Consider the following 23,779-nt stretch of genomic DNA (forward strand, 5'->3'; position numbering starts at 1 on the left):
CAATACTGCAGAAAAGTAGAAAATGTCTGTATGTTATGTTGAAGAGCAGGAAGTATGAGAGGTGAAGCTTCAGCCAATAGCTGAGGAGTAGGAAGTGATATCAGAGAAGAGCATTGCTTTGGTCACTTCTCCTATACAGATCAGTACATTTTAGACATTTTATTATTGCTTGTTGGTGTTAAAGACTCATAATGTACACAGAATGTTTGAAACTTGCAGTAAAAGAATAAGCACAATTGGTAATATTATGAGATTTTTAGTAGTTACTGGGATTGGAAAACTTTCTCTGAGCTTTAATTAAACAGGGCTGTCACATGCTTAGGCAATAATATTGATTTGCCGAAATCATTTCTATGGCCTTAAAATTTTACTTGCATGGGAATCAGGTTGGGATCTCTCTGCGAATGCCTCTAAGACAATCACACTTCATACACAGCGTTGATTGGTCTACAATTGTGACTTGTTCATAATATGGAGTATCAAAGATCTACCAGAATTCTTAAATATCAAAAGTACATTTATTTTTTTAATTCATCCTGTCACTAGTCCTCTAATATACACAATTCAGTTAATATTGAATTATTTACTTGTTCCTTTCTATCCTGCAATTCCTGGTATACTTTTCTTCAGTTAGGATATGTGATCTCATAGTGATCACTGTTGGAAATTACAACTTTTATGTTCTCTGGAGGGGATCATTATCTCAGTCAAAATGTAGGTAATCACAGTTCAGCCTCTTGTCTGGATAACTATAATACATCACCCTAATTAAGAAAATCGAGAAGGAAGGATGTCACCCTAGCAGTGGCATCCTAGCAGACAGAGATGGCACTGGCCTTGGCTGGCAATGTGCTGCTGTACAGATGTATCATGGGATTTACAGTATAGTAGAGCACAGATGGATACAAAGTAGGATGAGAGCCAGGAATCAGGATGTAGGCTGAAGGGAAAAAAGAGGAGGCTGAGCTGCATGAAATCAAGGACAGCTTCTTTAAATCCTGCACTGCCATAGACCCGATCAAGTCCTCACTCAAATGGTGTTGGTTTGGTGTAGGAAAGACCTTGGAGCTCAAGACCAGTTTTCAATTTGTTTCGTCTCGGCAGCCATCTATAGCATCAGACTTTACAGTCATGTAGCCTAATATGTCAAATAAAGCTATAAATAAGCTATGCACTGATTCATAATGCTCTGTGGACACCCAGACACCTTAGATGACTGAAAAGTGTGTTACAGATTTCTGAATATGACGTGGGATCACAGGCAGACACAGGACAGACCCCTGTGCAAGAACCATATATGGGCCATTAAAGTCCAATATCTCATCATTATGCCCAATTCCTCCTGCTTTTGAGGTAGTAATGGGTCCTCTTAAATCTCGGACCCCTACATGGCAGCACAGGTTGCACCAATGACATGTCCGCCCCTGAGTGGGATGCTATCAAGAGTTCTCATAGTTGTATAAACAGGCAGAATGTAGTAGGTTGACATGACAGACAATCTACTGTCTTGTGCTCAATAGCTTTGGAACATGGTCCTCTGAGGATTAAAGTGTTATGACTAACAAGAGGAAAATCAGGATTTGACCTGTTTCCCTGTTTGGCAGCTACTTCATGGTGTGATGTGCAAGTACATCAGCATGCTGAAAGCAATACTTGTCCCTACTGTTCTGTTATGTTCAGGTAGCAGAAACTGCTGATCCAGTTTTCTCAGTAATTCATAGCATTTCTTTATAATTATATCGATCTACATCCCTGCTGAGGTTCACAGGACAGATCATTATTTCCCCCTACAAGACCTAACAAATGATTTTTTTATTATTATATGTGCAAGACTATGACATTTCGTGACTTGCAAGAGCAAATAACTTATGCATTCAAATCAAACCTAAACCCTTTAATTGTCACAGAACACAGGAAGCATTTTATTAAACGCTGCTAGAAGACAGGCTTATTTATGAAGAGTCATTAGGCTGCTTTATAACTAGTTTCAAGTGCACATCAATAGAGAACTTGGTGTTCCAGGGAAAGGGTAGCTAATTTAAAGGAAAAAAAAAGAAAGAAGCTAATACATTCAAAACTGAAATGAGCTTGATTTGATTGGGAAGACAGATAAAAGGAATATATTTTTATACAAGCAAAGAAACTTAGTCGACATCATGGACATTTAAGAAAATTGCTGCCCAGTTAGCATAATATGCAACGTTCATTTTCTCTATCCTCATTTACTGATAATTCACTCCACAAAGCAGCGTTCTCCATCTCCCAGCATGCCTACTGTACTGGGAGCTATCATTTTGCAGCAGTTGGACAGCCACAAGAGGCTATTGCCCTCCAGTATGGAGACATTAGGGAGCAGGGTGCAGAGAACTGGCCCCCCTACTGATGCTATATTAATGACCTATCTTAATAATCACTGTAAATGGATATCTGCTTTAATAAACTAGTTTTCAAGCAAAACTATTTGGGAATGCTGGGATTTATTTTAGGGTAGTTCTACTTTAGGGTCGGAAAGCAGCTAAAGTATTAGGAGCAACACTAGAGGACCATGTATGGCAATGTATATGGGTGGCACCTTCAGGGATAGTGAACACTTGCAAACTAGTTCTCCTGCAAATAACAGATGATTGAAGAGGGGTTGTAAGTACCAGGACACACGATTAGGTCATTTATGACCTAATTTTTCTAACATACACACTTAAAGGGAATCTGTCAGCAGGTTTTGCTATGTAACCTGAAGTCAGCATGAGGTAGGGGTTAAAATATAGATTTCAGTCATACCTCTCCTATAAAGCATTGTCCTGTTGTTTACTTGCAATAATTGTTTTAGCACCAGCAGCTTATCATTTCTGGAACACAGCACTACGTGAGCCCAAGTCTAATTCCATCCCCTCCTGTGATAAGCAGCTCTGTTGTGAGTTCATTTTCCCCTTCACCGTTGATGTCTGATGAACTCCCTCTGCTGGTGAAGAGAGGTAGTGAAATTGATTGGGTTGGGAAGAACCTGTCATCTGAACAGGTGGAGCCTGATTGGACACCCGGAATCACTGAGTGGATATAAGGCAGCCGACGCCCTACTGGGGTGCTTGTGATCCTTTCTGCTCTGAGCTCTTGCAAACCAGTTCAGTACCTTTCTTCTGAAAGCTAAGTATTTGTTCTCTTATTTTTCCATGAGATATTGTCTGTTTACTTAGTGTTTGTGTTCTGCCTGCCCTTGTTGGTACAGGCTGAGCTCCATTTTTGTCTCTGGTCAAGTTGATCTTTTGCTCAGTCTTCAGAATATACCTGAGTGCTGATATAGTGTTTTTGAAGTCTAGTGACTTCAGAGCCTTTTTTCTATCAGACGTGTTGGACATTATTTTGGCAGTATTTTTGCGGATTGCAGCCAGCATCTTTTCTGTCCTTTCCTATTTAGTTAGTTGGGCCCCATCGTTTGCTCAACCTGTCTTTCTGTCTGTGTTTGTGTTTTCATCTGCTTTTCACCGACAATACATGTTGGGGTCTGTCTATTTCTTTGGGGTCTGCTCTGGGGCAGTTTAGATTTCCCCTTTCTTTCTTTAGGCTTATTTAGTTCTCCGGCTGTGTACGAGGGGTCTAGGGCACCGTAGGAACCCCCCCACGGCTACTGTTAGCTGTGTGAATAGGATCAGGGGTCTGCAATCTGATAGCTACCAACCTCTCCGGTTTCCTGGGCTTAGCTTGTATTTTTGTTTTTTCCTCCTTCGGTGACTCATTCATAACAGAATCACCAGCCATACCGCAGATTCTAGGGTACTCAATAGCAGGAAAGAATTGTAAAAAAAAAAGAAAAGAAAAAAGTGTCAGAATTTTTATTTTTTTCTTTAGTGTATATTTTTTCCTTTATGTCTTTGAGGCCGTAGGGGGAATTTTTTTCTTCTCAATGGAGATGAAGCAATTGTCTGATCGTGTGGAGCAGCTCGCTGCTGAAGTGTGGGGAATTTCCGCCTATCTTGCTCATTCACATGTTGCTGAACCAAAGATCCCCACTCCTGATGTGTTTTTTGGGGATCGGTCTAAATTTTTGAACTTTAAGAATAATTGTAAATTATTTTTTGCCTTGAAGCCTAACTCATCAGGGAGCTCCGCGCAGCAGGTTAAAATTGTCATCTCTTTGCTGCGCGGCGATCCTCAGGATTGGGCGTTTTCTTTGAAACCTGATGATCCTATTCTAACTAATGTGAATGCATTTTTTCAAGTCTTAGGGCTGTTGTATGATGAGCCTAATGCTATTGATCAGGCTGAAAAGGCCCTGTTGGCATTGAGCCAGGGTCAGGATTCTGCAGAGTTGTACTGTCAAAAAATCCGAAAGTGGGCAGTCCTTACTACTTGGAATGATGGTGCCTTGGCAGCTCTCTTTCGGAAGGGTTTGTCAGAAACGTTAAAAGATACTATGGTGGGATTTCCTGTTCCCTCTGGTCTTGACGATTCTATGTCATTAGCCATTCAGGTTGATCGGCGTTTGCGCGAACGCAAAACTGCATAAGAGGTGTTGCCACCTGTTGAACAAATGTCTGAACCTATGCAATGTGATAGAGTTTTGTCTAGGGCGCAACGTCAGGAGTTCAGAAGGCGTAATAAGTAGAGTTGAGCGAAACGTGTCGAAAAATTTCAAAAGTCGCCGACTTTTGGCAAAGTCGGGTTTCATGAAACGAAACCCGACCCTAGGATGAGGTCGGCCACGAGGTCGGCGACTTACGCACCAAAGTCGCGTTTCAAAAGTTTGTTTTGTGCTCTTTTTCAGCCAATCAGGATCCACGGACACTGTGGGCAACGTGATGACATAGGCAGGGGTCACCACCATCTTTCAGAAGGGCATGCAAGTGATTGGCTTGCTTTGGTGGGCGTCACAGGGGTTATAAAAGGGCGTACACACCAACCTCCATCTTACTTCTGCCGATCTTAGCATAGGGAGAGGTTGCTGCTGCTGATTCTTTAGGGAGAGCGTTAGGCAGGGAAGAAGAAAAAAAACTGCTTCTGCTGCTAGCGATTTTGCCTGTACAACACACCAGTCACTGTGTGTGCAGTGCAAGGGGAGGCTATATTGTGGTGGATCAGCGGTGTTGGTTGTTAGGCTGCCTTCTAAGGCTTCCTGACAGCTGCATTGCTGTTTACCCACTGCTCTGCAAATTGCTTTTTTAAAAGCAATCCCAATTTTTTTTTTGTCCTGCTGAGGTACTGAGCGTGCATTTTTTCACACCATACAGCGGTGTACGCTCCTCACACAGTACCGTGTAACGGCTGTTATCACAGCCACAGTGAAGCTATCTGTGTGTCACTCTGTGAGAATAAGTCGAGGACATGTTCCATTCTTACAGACCTGCACCTACTAGTTTTGTCTAGCTTTCAAACAGTTAAATATATTTGCTGTTTGATCACATTCAAAACTATAGAGAGACAGCGTGTGTCAGTCCGTATACTTAAAAAACACGGAGCTTGACAATTTTACGTACACCGGACAGCCGTGTACGTGCACGCTCCTCTCAGTACCGTGTAACGGCTGTTATCACGGCCACAGTGAAGCTGTGTGTCACTTTGTGAGAATAAGTCGAGGACATGTTCCGTTCTTACAGACCTGCACCTACTAGTTTTCTCTAGCTTTCAAACAGTTAAATATATTTGCTGTTTGATCACATTCAAAACTATAGAGAGACAGCGTGTGTCAGTCCGTATACTTAAAAAACACGGAGCTTGACAATTTTACGTACACCGGACAGCCGTGTACGTGCACGCTCCTCTCAGTACCGTGTAACGGCTGTTATCACGGCCACAGTGAAGCTATCTGTGTGTCACTGTGGAAGGATAAATGGAGGACTTGTTCCGTTCTTACAGACCTACACTCTAGGGAGATTCCTATTCTGCCCAATTCTACATACACCTTGTAGTTTGTGATACACTAGCCAATTTCTGCCTGTGACATAGCGCTCTGATATTCAGTGGGCCTCACACAATCCAAAAGTGTCCAGTGTCCACTAGTGTGTGCAGAAATTCAAAATCTCCCTTATCCTGTAGTCACTTTTTTCACACCTGTGCCATCGAGCCTGTGACATAGCGCTCTGATATTCAGTGGGCCTCACACAATCCAAAAGTGTACAGTGTCCACTAGTGTGTGCAGAAATTCAAAATCTCCCTTATCCTGTAGTCACTTTTTTCACACCTGTGCCATCGAGCCTGTGACATAGCGCTCTGATATTCAGTGGGCCTCATACAATCCAAAAGTGTGGAGTGTCCACTAGTGTGTGCAGAAATTCAAAATCTCCCTTATCCTGTAGTCACTTTTTTCACACCTGTGCCATCGAGCCTGTGACATAGCGCTCTGATATTCAGTGGGCCTCACACAATCCAAAAGTGTCCAGTGTCCACTAGTGTGTGCAGAAATTCAAAATCTCCCTTATCCTGTAGTCACTTTTTTCACACCTGTGCCATCGAGCCTGTGACATAGCGCTCTGATATTCAGTGGGCCTCACACAATCCAAAAGTATCCAGTGTCCACTAGTGTGTGCAGAAATTCAAAATCTCCCTTATCCTGTAGTCACTTTTTTCACACCTGTGCCATCGAGCCTGTGACATAGCGCTCTGATATTCAGTGGGCCTCACACAATCCAAAAGTGTCCAGTGTCCACTAGTGTGTGCAGAAATTCAAAATCTCCCTTATCCTGTAGTCACTTTTTTCACACCTGTGCCATCGAGCCTGTGACATAGCGCTGATATTCAGTGGGCCTCACACAATCCAAAAGTGTCCAGTGTCCACAAGTGTGTGCAGAAATTCAAAATCTCCGTTATCCTCTAGTGACATTTTTCACACCTGCGACATCGAGCCAGTGACATAGCGCTGTGATATTCAGTGGGCCTCACACAATCCAAAAGTGTCCAGTGTCCACAAGTGTCTGCAGAAATTCAAAATCTCCCCTGTCCTATAGACACCTTGTACCTTGTTTTACATTACTATATAGTTTGTTGGATTTTGTCTACATTTCTACCAAAAATGAGGAAGGCTGGTGGAAGAGGCCGTGGAATTGGGCAGGGGTTGGCAGCTGGTAATGATGGTGTTGGTGGTGGATCTGATGGTAGTGGCAAAAGCAAAATAGGACCGAATGCAGGAGGTGTTGAGCCTGCGTCATCGTCTGGCTCCACAAGGCCTCGAAGGCTTAGTTTTCTAGGAGTTGGCAAACCGCTTTTAAAGCCAGAGCTTCAGGAAAAAGTTTTGTCTTACATTGCTGACTCAGCCTCCAGCTCTATCGCCTCCTCTTCTGAAGTTGTAAAAAATAAAAGCACTGAGTCGTCATTGGAGGCTCATGTTCATGAACCACACCTTTCCTTGTGTCCTTCACCCCAACCAAGATTGAAGGATGACGCAGGCCATACTACTGATTACTCCATGGAGCTGTTTTCACATACCATGCCTGGATTATCAAGTGAAATGGTGAAATACCCAGGCCAAGATGAATCTGACATGGAGTGCACTGATGCACAGCCGCTGATAGATGATTCTGCTGGTACATTCACTCAGAGCACTACATTGTCCTCGTAGTGTACAGAGCCAGATTCTGACCCTGATGAGACTCAGGTGCCCCTTCCCACACACTATACACCATACACGGTGACACAGAGGAAGGTGCACATGACATTGAAGAGGAGGTGATGGATGACCCAGTTGTTGACCCAGATTGGCATCCATTGGGGGAAGAGGGTGCTACTTCCAATAGCTCAGATGAGGAGCATCCACAGCAGACATCAACATCGCAACAGCTGTTATCTGGCAGGCCCGGAGCACTCCAAAGACAGGTTCCAAAAATCAAAAGAGTTGCTGGACAGCTTTTCCAGAGGGTCAAAACATCACAGCGTGCTAGGCCGCAAAATGTCTGCCAAAGTAGGAAGAGTGCAGTGTGGCACTTTTTTGAACAAAATCCTCATGATCAGGCCAAGGTTATCTGTAAGAAGTGCGCAAAGACCTTTAGCCGAGGGAAAAATCTGAAAAATTTGAATACCAGTTGCATGCTTAGACATTTAACCAGCATGCACTTGCAAGCGTGGACACAACACCAAACCTCAAGTGCCACATGTGCAACTGATCACAAAGAAGGTAGTCAGCAATGCTACATTGTTTCCCCCACTGTAAGCCCACCGCTTAGCACAGCAGCAAATGTTGAGGTGTCGTTGCAAGGCCACAGCAGTCAGGGAATCCCACTGTTATATCAACGAAATACTGAATCTAGGCCATGAGAAAGAACACCAACTCCATCACCATCATCAACCCTCTCTCAGTCCGCCCTGTCCACCGCTACTTCCACCATATGCAGCTCTCAAGTCCAGCTCACCCTCCCAGACACTATGAGTAGGTCAAGAAAGTACTCAGTCTCTCATCCGCGTACACTGGGTTTGAATGCCCACATTGCCAAACTAATCTCGTTTGAGATGATGCCCTATCGGTTGGTGGAAAGCGCAGCTTTATGCGAACTCATGGCCTATGCAGTACCACGCTATGACCTACCCAGTCGCCACTTCTTCTCTCGTAAAGCCATCCCAGCCCTCCACCATCATTGTCCATGCACTCAAGCAGTCAGTGAGTGGAAAGGTGCACCTCACAACTGATGCATGGTCCAGTCGGCATGGCCAGGGCCGTTACGTGTCCATCACTACGCACTGGGTTAATGTGGTGGATGCAGGGTCCACAGGGGACAGCGGTGGTGGGATAGTGCTGCCTAGCCCACGGTATAGGAAACAGTTGGCTGTAGGCGTTCGACCCTCCTCCTCCTCCTCCAGAAGCGAAAGCTCGTCCACAGAGCGCAGTCGTACGAGCACTCCATCTGCAGCTGCCACTGTTGCACACGAGGTGTCCCCCTATCGAGCAGCTAGTGGAAAGCGTCAGCAGGCTGTGTTGCAGACGATGTGTTTGGGCGACAGACACACCGGGGAGGTGCTGGCCGAGTACTTGAAGCGACAAAATGAGTCATGGCTGGGCAGTGTACATCTTGAGGCAGGCAAGGTAGTTAGTGATAACGGCCGTAATTTTGTGGCAGCCATAGCCCTTTCAAAACTCAGCCACATACCTTGCTTGGCTCACACCTTGAACCTGGTGGTGCAGTGCTTCCTCAAAAATTATCCGGAGTTAACAGCCCTGCTCCAGAAGGTGCGAAGACTGTGCGCGCACATCCGCAGGTCGCCTGTACACTCCGTTCGTATGCAGAAGCTGCAGCGATTGCTCCACCTTCCCAACCACCGCCTCGTTATCGACATTGCAACAAGGTGGAACTCCACCCTGCACATGGTGGAGCGGCTGTGCGAGCAGAGGCAGGCCATAATGCATTTGTGGGAGGATACACGGCCAAGCACTTTGAGAGCAGACATGGAGTTGACAGGTGTGCAGTGGTCGAAGCTGAAAGACCTCTGTAAAGTCCTTCAGTGTTTTGAGGAATGCACATGGCTGGTAAGCGCAGACGACGCCATCCTAAGCATGAGCATCCCACTTATGCGTCTGCTCATGCAAACTTTGACGCACCTTAAGGAGCAGGCGTCTGCAGCCAATGTTGATGAGGAGGAAGAGGAGGAGGGAATCCTTGATGACATTCAGCCATTGTCTGCTCAGGGACCTCTCCTGGACGAGGTGGAGGAAGAAGAGGAGGAGGAGGATGATGATGGGGATGATTACTTAGGGGAGGAGGATGCATCTCGTGGGGCAAGTGAAAATGTTGGCGTGGCAAGGTCTGGTACAGGGTTTGTGCGTGACTGGAGGGATGTGGATTTGCCAGAAAGTGCTCCTCCAACCAGCACTCGCAGTGCATCATTGACACCGGGAACATTGGCCCACATGTCAGATTATGCCTTGCAGATCCTAAAAAGGGACCCCCGCATTGCCAAAATGATGAACGATGACGACTACTGGTTGGCCAGCATCCTGGATCCACGCTATAAAGGCAAATTACAAAACATCATGCCACAGGAGAACCTTGACCTAATATTGGCTAATAAACAAGCAACTCTGGTAAATCGGTTGCTTGAGGCATTCCCAGCACACAGCAGCGGTGATGGTTCTCACACGAGCCGTACGGGCCGGGGGCAGCTTGGCAGAGGTGTTCATGGTGCACACAGCAGAAGTGGCGTTGGAGACAGGGGTTTCATGACAATGTTGTGGACTGATTTTTCAAGTACCACTCACACAACTGGTAATACTGCATCGATGGAAAGTGACAGGAGACAGCAGTTGTCAACTATGGTTACAAACTACTTTTCCTCCCATATCGATGCTCTCCCACAAAGGTCATTCCCCTTTGACTATTGGGCCGCTAAACTGGACACCTGGCCTGAATTGGCACAATATGCCTTACAGGAGCTCGCTTGCCCAGCTGCAAGTGTGCTATCGGAAAGAGTCTTCAGTGCAGCTGGATCAATCCTGACAGAAAAAAGGACCCGTCTGTCAACCCAAAATGTGGATGATCTAACCTTCATTAAAATGAACCATGCATTGGTTTCCAAGGATTTTGTCCCACCTTCCCCTGATGACACATAGGGTGACAGAAAAATGGCTTGCTTTGGTCCACCTCTTCCTGGGACTTGACCTATTTCACCTTTTGCATCAGCTGAATGTCCAACATCAACATATGCCACTTTCTAAAACTCCCTAACTGTGCTGCCTCCCCCCCCATGGCCGGGGTCACCACCTAGCGCACGACACCGTGCGAGTGCCGTTGCCCTGGACAGGTGGGTAGGCCGACTCTTGGGCGCGGGCACTGGCACAGGGTCCCTCATAGTGCAATCAAGTGTCTCTGACGGTGGTGGTGCACACCCGCCGTCAGACACACCGCCGTACTATGAGGGGCCCAGTGGCAGTACCGACGCCCACGAGTGGGCCCCCCTTGCTTGGGCAGGGCCCCAGCATTTGCAATCTTTACCTCTCCCTGCTCCTCCACTGTGTAGTCTGGGCCGTCAAATCCATACTGTGCCTGACACCGTCTGAGCCTGCCTCCTGATGAATAGACATATATTTTGAATGTGTACGCTATCCATACATGTTATCCGGGGATACGGTACCCTTTCTCACCTTTGTGCAATCACGTGCAAGCCATACTGGGCCTAACACCGTCTGAGCCTGCCTCCTGATGTATAGACATATATTTTGAATGTGTACGCTATCCATACATGTTATCCGGGGATACGGTACCCTTTCTCACCTTTGTGCAATCACGTGTAATCCATACTGGGCGTGAGAACGGCTGGCGAGCTGTTAAGCAAGCTACAGCACCTGTGGTTTGCACACGTAAGTTTTTCATTTTTTCAGGAATGACGGTTAGGCCTAATTCCGGAACTGCGGTTGACCTGCACTTACTGGGAAATCATCGTTCGCGGGTAATAATGGTAATCAGTGATCCCCATCACTAACATTGTTCAGCGGGTTATCTGCACCTGTAAGCGACAAACGCTGGCCTTTTCAGTGTAGCGCACATGCAGCCACGGACATGTAAGGGCATGACACACCAGTTATTGGCCAATCTCATGTGCCAGAGCCTCACGTGTCCCTCTAGTAAGCCGGACTCGGACCGTGGGGCATGACGGAGTCTCGTTCGTTAACAGAATTAAGCTTGCAATGTGTGCATCTGTTGTGTAGCTGGCATGGTTGAGGTTTCCCAGGTGGAGTCGAATTTAACCGTAGGCTCCACTCCTGGTGGTGCCCTTCTGGACATTCCTTTAAGGTTCAGCTTTGCAACCATACTGCCCACGTAAAACAAACACTTTGCCTTCATGAACGCTGTTTGGAGGGTCATGACTCGTGGGAATAATGCCGCCCAATCAGTTAACCTGCTAGAGAGATCCTTCGTTGCTCCCAAGCATGACATCACACTCCCTAGGAGGAAGGTAATGCCACTGTGGCGACCGTACTCCTGGGGGCGACACAAGTGCACTGATGCCCAGCCACTGCTCGATGAATCTGCTGGTACATTGACCCAGACCACTACATTCCCCTCGCACGCTACACGGCCTGAATCTGACCCTGATGAAACTCAGATTACCCTTCCCATATACAGTTCCATCTTACACGGTGACAAAGAGGAAGCTGCAGATAAAACTGCAGGTTCGGCCCTCCCGCCATCAGACACACCACCGTACTATCAGGGGCCCTGTGCCAGTGCCGTCGCCAACGAGTGGGCCCCCCCTGCTTGCTCAGGATCACAGCACTTGCAAGGTTGAAATACTGTGAAGTGAGATGGAAGATGGGGACGACGAGGAGTCCAGGCTAGTACAGGGATTCCCTAGCGAGGAGACTTATTTGATTGTTTTCAATGTTGGGACAGCAATTTTTGGGGAGCACTATACTCTGGAGAATGATAGATGGGGCCCACCATACACTGGAACATTCCAAAGGTGGACATCAGACACTGGAGCAGCATTTACAGGGCCCATTATACACTAGAGCATTAGAAATGGGGCCCATTATGTTTGGAGCATTATTTGGGCCCATAAGACAGTGGAGCTTCATCCATGGGGACCAACATATACTGTAGCATTATGTGGAGCTCATCATATACTGTTTCAAACATTATATGGGACCAATGATTCTGTATGGAGAAATAGATGGGCCTCGTCATGAGATGTAAAAAGTGAAGTATTTTTCATTGTACTATACCACTATTTCTCTGCCGTATCGGAGCATGATGAGTTGTGGTATGTGTTAAAGGGGCGCTCTTTCGCCCAGGGCACATGAAAACCTGGAGCCAGCCCTACCCCCCCACAACTTTAGCCAAATATCCCCCATTTTTCAGTGCGTAACTTGCATTATGAAGTTAATTAAGGTTGACAAGCTTAAGTAAGAAGAATTGATGCTTTTGGCATTCAAATGGGCACTGTAGGTGTGTTTCCTGTCCTCCTCTCACTGCGACTTTTATTCCCCATTGACTTACATTGGGTTTCTTGTTTCGGGACGACCCCGACTTTTCCCTATAATCGGCCGATCTTGCTTGACCCGACTTTTGGAAAAGTCGGGTTTCACGAAACGAAACTCGACCCTAAAAAACTAAAAGTCGCTCAACTCTAGTAATAAGCTGTGTTTTTTCTGTGGAGATGCCTTGCATATTATTTCTGTCTGCCCTAAACGAGAGAAACGTTTTGCACACACATTTGAGTTTCTCCTGGCAATTACTCTGATCTGCTCCCTGTCCACATTTTCCGCTAAGGCTTTCGTGGATTCGGGAGCAGCTCTGAACCTGATGGACTTGGATTTTGCTAAACGTTGTGGATTTCCTATGACACCTCTGCGGACGCCTATCCCTTTGAGGGGTATTGATGCTACTCCTTTGGCGAAGAATAAACCTCAGTTTTGGACCCAGGTGGTAATGCGGGTCACCCCAGATCATCAAGAAAATTGCAGATTCTTGGTGTTGCACAATCTGCATGATACCATTGTTCTGGGGTTTCCCTGGTTACAAATCCATAATCCAGTTTTGGATTGGAAATCTGTATCTGTGTTGAGTTGGGGTTGTCGGTGTGCCCTTAGTCACGCTCCTGTTTTCTCCACCTCTCAACAGTCGCATGATGTTCCTGACTATTTGGCTGATTTTTATGATGTATTTAGTGAGAATGAGTCTGCGTCTTTGCCTCCTCATAGGAGTTATAACTGCAATTGAGCTGAGCCCTGGGTGTAAATTTCCCAAGGGTTGACTTTTCAATTTATCTGTACCCGAGCACGAGGCCATGCGATCCTATATTAAGGAGTCTTTGGAGAAGGGTCATATTAGACCATCCTCTTCACCCTTAGGTGCTAGGTTTTTTTTCATGGCCAAGAAGGATGGTTCATTAAGGCCTTGTATTGACTATCGTTCCCTCAACAAAATTACTGTTAAATATCAGTATCCGTTACCCCTGATTTCTGATCTATTCTCTAGAGTTAAAGGTGCTTGCTGGTTTACCAAGCTTGACCTCAGGGGGCGTATAATCTTATTCGCATTAAGCATGGGGATGAATGGAAGACGGCGTTTAATACTCCGGAGGGACATTTTGAGTACCTGGTGATGCCTTTTGGGCTCACTAATGCCCCTTCTGTCTTCCAGTGCTTCATGAATGATATTTTCCGAGACTTTGTGGATACATTTTTGATCATCTATCTGGATGATATTTTGATCTTTTCCAAGGATTGGGACTCTCATGTGGAACATGTTCAGACTGTGTTTCGGATTTTGAGGGAGAATTCCCTGTATGTCAAGGGATCGAAATGCCTTTTTGGGGTACAGAGGATTTCATTTTTGGGATTTATTTTGTCTCCGTCAACTATTGAAATGGACCCGGCCAAGGTACAGGCCATTTATGATTGGGTTCAGCCCACTTCTTTGAAGACCCTTTGAAATTTTTGGGTTTTGCTAATTTTTATCGTAAATTTATAGCTAATTTTTCTGGTATTGCCAAACCATTGACTGATTTGACTAAGAAGGGTGCTGATGTGCTGAATTGGTCTCCGGAGGCTGTTTCTTCCTTTCAGGAGCTGAAGCGAAGGTTCACTTCTGCTCCAGTTTTGCGGCAACCTGCTGTCTCACTCCCGTTTCAGGTAGAGGTGGACGCTTCTGAGATTGGTGCAGGAGCTGTTTTGTCCCAAAAAGATCCGGTAACATCTAAGATGAATCCCTGTACTTTCTTTTCCCGAAAGTTCTCCCCATCTGAACGTAACTATGATGTGAGGAATCGGGAACTGTTGGCCATGAAATGGGCATTTGAGGAGTGGAGACATTGGTTGGAGGGAGCTAAACATCAAGTCATGGTCCTTACTGACCACAAGAATTTGATTTACCTGGAGTCGGCCAAACGCTTGAATCCTAGACAGGCTAGGTGGGCCTTGTTTTTCACACATTTTGATTTTGTGGTCTCTTTTCTTCCTGGCACTAAGAATGTCAAGGCAGACGACCTCTCTAGGAGTTTCTTTGCTGATTCTCCTGTTGTGACCAAGCCTGCTACCATCTTAGGTGAGGGGGTAGTTCTTTCTGCCATCTCTCCCGATTTGAGACGTGCTCTGGAAGAGTTTCAGGAGGACAAACCTGAGCGTTGTCCCATTGGAAAATTGTATGTTCCTGACCAGTGGAGGAAGAGAGTGATGTCTGAAGTTCATTGCTCTGCATTGGCTGGTCATCCAGGTATTTTTGGTACTAGAGATTTGGTGAGTCGGTCTTTTTGGTGGCCCGCCTTGTCTCGTGATGTCAGGAGTTTTGTGCAGTCCTGTGGGACTTGCTCCCAGTCTAAACCTTGTTCTCGCTCTAGTGGGTTGCTGATGCCTTTGCCGGTGCCCAGGAGGCCATGGACCCATATTTCAATGGATTTTATCTCTGATATGCCTGTCTCTCAGAGAATGACTGTTGTTTGGATGATTTGTGATAGATTCTCTAAGATGGTCCATCTTGTACCACTCCCTAAGTTGCCATCTTCCTCAGAGTTGGTGCCCTTGTTCTTGCAACAGGTGGTTCTCTTGCACGGGATTCCTGAAACCATTGTATATGACAGAGGAGTTCAGTTTATTTCTAGATTTTGGAGGACTTTCAGTTCCAAGCTGGGAATTCAGTTGTCCTTCTCCTCTGCGTTTCACCCTCAGACCAATGGGCAGACGGAGAGAAGAAACCAGACTTTGGAGTCGTGTTTGAGATGTTTTATTTCTGCTGATCAGGATGATTGGGTTTCACTTTTGCCCTTGGCCGAATTTGCTTTAAATAATAGAGCTAGTTCTGCCACTTTGATGTCACCTTTTTTTTGTAACTTTGGGTTTCATCCTCGATTCTCTTCAGGGCAGGTGGAGTCTTCTGCCTGCCCAGGTGTTGACACTGTGGTGGAGAGAATGCACCAGATATGGGACCAAGTGGTGGATAGGTTGTCTCTCTCCCAGGAAAAGGCCCAGCGGTTTTCCAACCGTCATAGGACCATTGGTCCCCAGTTTAAGGTGGGTGATATGGTTTGGTTGTCATCAAAGAATATCTCTATGAAGGTGGCTTCTCCAAAGTTTAAACCTAGATTTATTGGACCTTACAAGATTTTGGAGATTCTTAATCCTGTCTCTTTTCGATTGGCTCTTCCTGTTACATTTAAGATCCATAACGTGTTTCATAAGTCTCTGTTAAAGAGGTTTGTTGAGCCAGTAGTTCCTGTGGTGGCACCTCCTGACCCTGTATTGGTGGAAGGTAATGTGGAATATGAGGTTGAGAAGATACTGGATTCTCGCCTGGCTAGATGGAGACTCCAGTATTTGGTTAAATGGAAGGGTTATGGCCAGGAGGATAATTTTTGGGTCCCTGCATCCGATATTCATGCCGAAAGATTGGTTCGTGCTTTTCATCTGGCCCATCCTGATCGTCCTGGTGGCGTGGATGAGGGTTCGGTGACCCCTCCTCAAGGCGGAGGTACTGTTGTGAGTTCATTTTCCCCTTCACCGTTGATGTCTGATGAACTCCCTCTGCTGGTGAAGAGAGGTAGTGAAATTGATTGGGTTGGGAAGAACCTGTCATCTGAACAGGTGGAGCCTGATTGGACACCCGGAATCACTGAGTGGATATAAGGCAGCCGACGCCCTACTGGGGTGCTGGTGATCCTTTCTGCTCTGAGCTCTTGCAAACCAGTTCAGTACCTTTCTTCTGAAAGCTAAGTATTTGCTCTCTTATTTTTCCATGAGATATTGTCTGTTTACTTAGTGTTTGTGTTCTGCCTGCCCTTGTTGGTACAGGCTGAGCTCCATTTTTGTCTCTGGTCAAGTTGATCTTTTGCTCAGTCTTCAGAATATACCTGAGTGCTGATATAGTGTTTTTGAAGTCTAGTGACTTCAGGGCCTTTTTTCTATCAGACGTGTTGGACATTATTTTGGCAGTATTTTTGCGGATTGCAGCCAGCATCTTTTCTGTCCTTTCCTATTTAGTTAGTTGGGCCCCATCGTTTCAGGCTCAACCTGTATTTCTGTCTGTTTGTGTTTTCATCTGCTTTTCACCAACAATACATGTAGGGGCTGTCTATTTCTTTGGGGTCTGCTCTGGGGCAGTTTAGATTCCCCCTTTCTTTCTTTAGGCTTATTTAGTTCTCCGGCTGTGTACGAGGGGTCTAGGGCACCATAGGAACCCCCCACGGCTACTGATAGTTGTGTGAATAGGATCAGGGGTCTGCAATCCGATAGTTACCAACTTCTCCGGTTTTCTGGACTTAGCTTGTATTTTTGTTTTTTCCTCCTTCGGTGACTCATTCATAACACAGCTCACTGTCTATAGTTATGTACAGAGAGAGCCTGGTGTGGGCGGGGTCAGCTTTCTCAGCTCTGCTGTATTGCTAAATCTAAAAACTCTGAGTGTGTCAGAACTGCTGCCCTCAGTAAACTAAGTGATACATTGTTGGATTCAGCTTCTCTTTACCTACATCATGCGGCTTTCAGCTGAGCAAGCAAAACCTGGTGACAGATTCCCTTTAAGAACTTATAGTATTAAAATTCAGATTAGTCAATCATTTCCAATGAAACCCCATTCAGTTGAATTATAATATGATCCTTTAGGTTTCCAAGGCAAGAGTTATGCTGGACACTATGATATTCTTGGTGTATAAAAAAAAAATCCAGAAATAGGATGGACTGCAGAATGACTATAACGATGTTTAGATTAATCCTTAAAATTTTCCTTTTTACCAGCTGTGATCCTCCTCTTGCCCTTTGACTGCTTTTGGCAAGTTTGAACGGGTGGTAAATATCAAACTAAGAGTAGGTTCACATGAGTGTAATGAAAAAAATGTCCAACTTTCACCCAGAAATCTCAGATGATTTTTTCTAATTTATCATCTGTATGCAATTCGTTTTTATACAGCAGCGGTTATTACAAATTTACAAGACTAAATACAGTTTTTTATGTTAAACAATTGCAATGTATCCATAAAATCAGATGCCACACTGTGGCTTTGTATGGAATTTTTTGTGTGCACCCATAGACGTGAATGGTGGAGTCTTATCCAACACACAGAAAATATAGTGCATGCTGTGTCTTCTTTCAAGGGTAGATTTGGTCTGTGTAAAAAAAAAAAAAATCACAATCTGCAATGTCTTACTGAATAACATTGGTCTGTGTGCTATCCGTGTGCGGTCTGTTTTATTACAGACAGCACCAGGACAGAAAATACGCTCATGTGAATGTACTGTAATAGCAACTAGTTCTAATATCTAAATCTAAACCTAGAAATAGAGTGTAGTAGATTGCATCATAATAGGGTAACAATTTTATATCGAACCTTCTGGATTTGTATTGTGTGAAGGTTAATAACTGCAAAGGTTTAATGACAAGAAAAAATATAGCCTGACAGAGTTGGTTAGAAAAGTTGTAGTCTTATTGCAGAATACCGCAAGTTAAACCTCTTCTCTGGGTGTTTTTACTGCTTCCCTTTACACCTGCGATTAGAATCTCCTATCTGTAACATGTTGTAGGAGACTTGTTGGGCTAGCAGAGTGTTCCACATCCAGTGACCGGGAGATTGCACCTGACTCTCCCGCCGTTGGCTGCACTATTTTATACTATTGCAAATAAGTAGGTAAGAGTCATATTATTTGGGTATTACTGTAATAGTCACTTCCCTAAAATTTTTCAGTGTGGCTCAACAACACAAAGTCATATGTGGCTGACAAATCATGACTGTTAGAACATGTAACTGAGGGTTATCAAGGCAGGTTGACAACTCAATTCACATTGGCTTTCTTGAACCATAAGGCTATATGCACACGATGCATTTTTGATGAATTTTTGCGACGTTTTTTTCCATGTGGAAATGGTCCAAAAGCGCAACGGAATCCTTATGCAAGGTAATTCAATGAAAATCTTGAAGTGTTGTGCGGATGATCAGTAAATTTCTGTGCGTATTTGCAGTGCGTTTTTTTCTGCAGCACGTCAATTCTTTGTGTTTTTGCAGCATTTCTGCACCCATTCACTTTGAGTCAGTCAAATCCGCAGCAAAAACGCAGGTATAAAAATGTTTGCAGATTTGCTGAGTTTTTGTATTGCGTTATCCCGTATTCCTATGGTGTTTACCATGCTGTCATCTGTGTGACAGGGAGGAAAACACTGGCGCGGTAGTTCTTATAGGCGGTAACGCTACTGCTGGTAAGGCCATCGGTCAGAGTGCTGAGGGGTCATGCTGTCTATGTCAGCGTGACCCTGCAGCTGTGACGGAGACCCGCAGCGGTGATCAGCGGAAGATTACCACAGACTGTCGGTCAGAACACTGCGGAATCATGCTGTCAGATGTCAGCGTGATCCCGCAGCTGACTGTGACCTGTGGTACAAAGCTGTTGAGGGCTGATGAGACTACTGCTCCTATCGAGCTATGTCTGCTATCACTGATAAGAGTGACAGCAGGTGCCGTTGATGGGAGAAGTAGTATCATCTGCTGGTGCCTGTGCTCACAGTTAAAAAAAAAAATAATTAAAATTACATACATATTCAAATAAAAATTATACTCAGCTCACACCAAATCCCCGATGCCCTCGTCTCCTAGAAATAATTGAAAATAATAAACCAACATACACTCACCTGTCCACCATAGTCCACATAATCTGAGTGTTCCACAGCGATCTCATGTGTAGAACCGGCAATACACTCACAGGAGCTATTCGCTCCCGCAGTGTATCACTGAGCTGCCATGAGAGTTCTCCGGAGTTCATCAGCTCCAGTGCTCTCACTTATGGCACCGCTGCATGAGAACTTTCCCATGCAGCAGTGGTGCAGTAAGGGAGATTACCGGAGCTGATCAGCTGATGAACTCCGGTGAACTCTCTCACGGCAGCTCACTGATACACTGCAAGAGTAATTACCTACTGTCTCTGAGAGCAGTCACATCACTGATGTGACTGATCCCTACGGACTGGTGAGGAATATTGTGGTTTATTATTTTATTTTTGTTGCAGGAGACATTGGTTTTGGTGGATTAGGCATTCGGTAAGTATGGTTTAATTAAGATTATTAAAGGAGTCTGTGTCATTATTTTAAATAAAGGACTTTTTTCTGGGTGTCTGTTTTTATGCAATATAACTAATGGATAAGTGTCTTATAGACACCTCTCCATTACTAACCTGTCGGCTTGATGTCACCTGACAATACAAAGGTGACATCAACCCCACAAATATGAACCCCACTTGCCACTGCTACAGGGCAAGTGGGAACAGCGAGGATAAGCACCACATTTAGCACATCTTATAGATGCACCTTTTCTGGGTCAGTTGAGAGCTGATGTTTTTAGCTTGGGGGGCCAGTATCCATGGCCCCTTCCTAGGCTATTAATATCAGCCTGCAGCTGTCTGCATAGCCTTTGCTGGTTTATAGGGGTACCTCACGTCATTTTTTTGTGGGGTCCCCCATTTTAATAGCCAGTAAAGGCTAAGTATACAGATGTAAGCTGATATTAATAGCCTGGGAGGCTCCATGGGTATTACCCCCTTCCCAGGCTATAAACATCTTCCACCAGCTGTCGGCTTTCCCTCTGATGGTTATTAAAATTACAGGAGAGCGCACACATTTTTTTTATTCAGTTTTTTTTTTCTTTAAAATTAACAGTTGCTATCTGGTTACAGCCTATGTACCTTTGTTCTGTTAATGCTCCTACATAGTCTGGTGACAATGTGTGTGTAGGTTTGTGTGTGTGTTTTTGTGTCTGTGTTTACTTATTGGCTTAGTAATGAGGGTGTCTGGCTGACAACTTTTCATTACTAAGCCTAGAGTTAAATGACAGCTGCTGCCCTAATCCCATTACCCTGATGCCACACTGCATCAGCATGAAAAAGGTGGTGTTGAACCAAGAAATTATATCACAAAACTTTTTTCTAATATAAAAGCCTTCATTGCTGTACAAAAACACATACAAAAATGCACCAAATCGCAGCAAAAATGTGCATTTTTGCCACAGCATTTTTCCTGCCAAGAGATGCAGAAATTTCTGCAAGCAAATACTTAACATGCGCACATAGCCTTAAGGGCAGGTGCACACAACAGTTTTCTCTCCATCCGTGAAAACTCCGATCTGAGTGGAAGCAGTTTTTCTCGGAATTGCAGAAAAAAAAACATTTCTCCACCTTCTTCATTCTCTCAGTCTGTGAAAATCAGACCACACTTGGATGTCATCCTAGTGTGGTTTGATGTCTTTCACGTACCCATTGCCTTGTATTATCAATTTTTATCGGACCCTTGGATCAAAATCTGTCTTGTCTACGATTTTTTTCCTCAGACGACTCGGTCTGAGGGAAAAAAAATCAGACATGTGTACAAACCCTTAGAATATCAAGGGTATGAGTGCTAACTGTGAAAACCACGTGCTTGAGGCCTTACAGTGTGGCAATATCTGACTGATTCTTCGGTGTGCCACAGCACAACATATATTATACTGTATATACCGTAGGTCTATTGAAATACAGCCGATTCGTTATACACCCGTACTAACAGTTGTTCTTGCTTGAGTTGAAGTTGCTCATACAGTAAGTTAGCTTTAATAGACAAAACTAATGCAAGGGAGCTTCAACAGCAAACAGAAGTATTCATACACACCTTCTCATGCAGTCAAGAGCCCGGATGAAAAAGTCTTTGTTGAGGTCATGTTCATCTCGTAAGATAGAGCACTGCTCCAAAGTGACTGACATAGATGTCCTGTCCTTGGCACTTTTACAGCAAGTAAATCGAACCCCATTCATTTTCCGGCAAATCTGAAATACATATAATATTTAATAATAATACATGTATTGCATGTATAGGCAGAACCAAGTTCTAAACCCTTATACTTAGACTAAAATGAGGAATGGAAGACTAATTTTGGACATAAAATCTAGTTTCTTTAAGTTTCACTGCAGCACTTGCTTCATTTTTATGTGTCTCATGTATGCCATTCACAGTACTACTGCTGGAAGTAGTTTTTCCATAAGTTGCCTATGTATGAGGAGACCTGATGTCATGCACCGCTGATCTCCTTTTTTCGTTCTGTAGAGTTCAAGCCCGTAGGTGACCACGCATCAATGGAAAGGGCTTTGCACAACATGAAAGGTACAAGGTTGTGAAGCTTATACTCTGAGCGTCAAAAGGAGGCACATCATTGAAAGGGAAGATAAGCTACATTACTATGGAAACTATCCTTTTGTCTCCTCAGCCGTACACGGTGATTAGAACCTAAAAGAACTCTAAAAATGTATGTCAGAAGCTATTATTTCCTTTACAAATATTGGAAAAAAAGAGTAGTATTGTACATTGTCAGTGTTGTAAAGACTCGAGCAACAATTGTCATGGTCTGTTTTGATTTCATGTAGTTTCTTTGTGAGGTAAAAGCATAGAATTATGTTATTAAAAAAATAGAAGAATCCTGGTATTAAAGCTAAAAAAAGGAAACAAAATGTGTTGTTCCTGCAGTGCTTACTGTGAAAAATTTTAATAATTTTACCAAAAATGTATTGTTTGAAAACGGACATCAAGAGGGTTCAGGAGCAGGAGTAGATTGAATAAAGCGGCATTCAGAACATTTTCCAGAAAAGTCATTCATTGCCACAATAAAACTGCATACATCAATGAAATAATATGAAGAAATAACAGTACAAAGCCATGTCTATAAAAGTTCACCTTACAGTGCCATAATATTGCACAACACTACTAACAGGTTTGGGGAATTTTAACCCACCAGGAGAAAATAAGACGAAATAAAAAAGACTCGTAACTCACCTTTTAAATCTGCTGCCAATTCGCTTGCCCCCTCTAGTCTTGGTTTCCTTTGCTGTAGTGATTACATACCATACATCCAAATGACAGCTCTAGCGATCAAGCTTGAATGCATGACACATGACTGCAGAGGCCAGTGAATGACTAAAGCGGACACTACCATGTACATAACATAATAACTATAGGAAGAGTAAACACACTGACAGGAACCACCAAAGTGTTTGCGCTAGAGTGTTTTATTTTATGTTATAAAACTTGCTCCTATCGTTATTGTTTTTTTAACCCCTTTTAACACTTTCTCGCTGTGGCTAATTTTTGTTTCTGCTTCCCTTCTTTCACGAGCCATAATTGTTTTTTATTTTTCTGTCGACATAGACAAAGCAGGACTTGTGTTTTGAAGAACACATTCACTAAAAATGAATTGGGGAGCAATGAATATTCCAGCAGCTGATCTCGGCGTGTGCCATGTGCTGCTACACAATGAAATCAGCTGCTGGCATTAGCACAGGACAAAGCGCTGCGAGGGAGAGGAAGAATGGGGAGTATAATCATTTCTTTTATATGAGTACACATGGGGGCCATGAATACCAGGATGGGGATATGGTGGCCTAGGATAATAGTATAGGGATATGGTGGCCATGGATACCAGGATGGGGATATGGTGGCCATGGATACCAGGATGGGGATTTGGTGGCCATGCATACCAGGATGGGGATATGGTGGCCATGCATACCAGGATGGGGATATGATGCCAAGGATACCAGGATGGGGATATGTTAGCCATGAATACCAGAAAAGGGATAGTGGTCATGGATAGTAGGATGGGGATAAGGTGGCCATGGATAGAAGGAAGAGAATATGGTGGCCATGGATACCCGGATGGGAACATGGTGGCTTTGGATACCAGGATGGTGATATGGTGGCAATGGATATCAGGATGGGATTGAGTGCCATGGATACCAGGATGGGGGTCATGGAGAGGTTCGGAGAAGCCAGATTGTGACCCTCGGGTCACCTGGCCTTGTAACTCAATGTACTGTCATCTTTCTACGCTTGTCGTTACCTCCTCTCTGTGTGCACGCCAGCTGCCATTATCCCAGCGA

General features: G+C 44.5%; 1 protein-coding gene across 4 annotated transcripts in view; it reads right to left on the bottom strand.

Annotated features, from left to right (window-relative positions):
- Positions 1-23,779, bottom strand: part of INPP4B (inositol polyphosphate-4-phosphatase type II B) — a 1,297,521-nt gene that overhangs the window by 12,222 nt on the left and 1,261,520 nt on the right. For all 4 annotated transcript variants that reach the window (XM_073549778.1, XM_073549777.1, XM_073549779.1 and 1 more), the window contains one exon: positions 21,525-21,679. In XM_073549778.1, the coding sequence (XP_073405879.1) occupies positions 21,525-21,679 (155 nt within the window). The remainder of the gene's footprint in view (positions 1-21,524; positions 21,680-23,779) is intronic.

Source organism: Dendrobates tinctorius, unplaced genomic scaffold (assembly GCF_039654945.1).
Source record: "Dendrobates tinctorius isolate UK_male_01 unplaced genomic scaffold, ASM3965494v1 ptg000161l, whole genome shotgun sequence".
Lineage (NCBI taxonomy): Eukaryota > Metazoa > Chordata > Amphibia > Anura > Dendrobatidae > Dendrobates > Dendrobates tinctorius.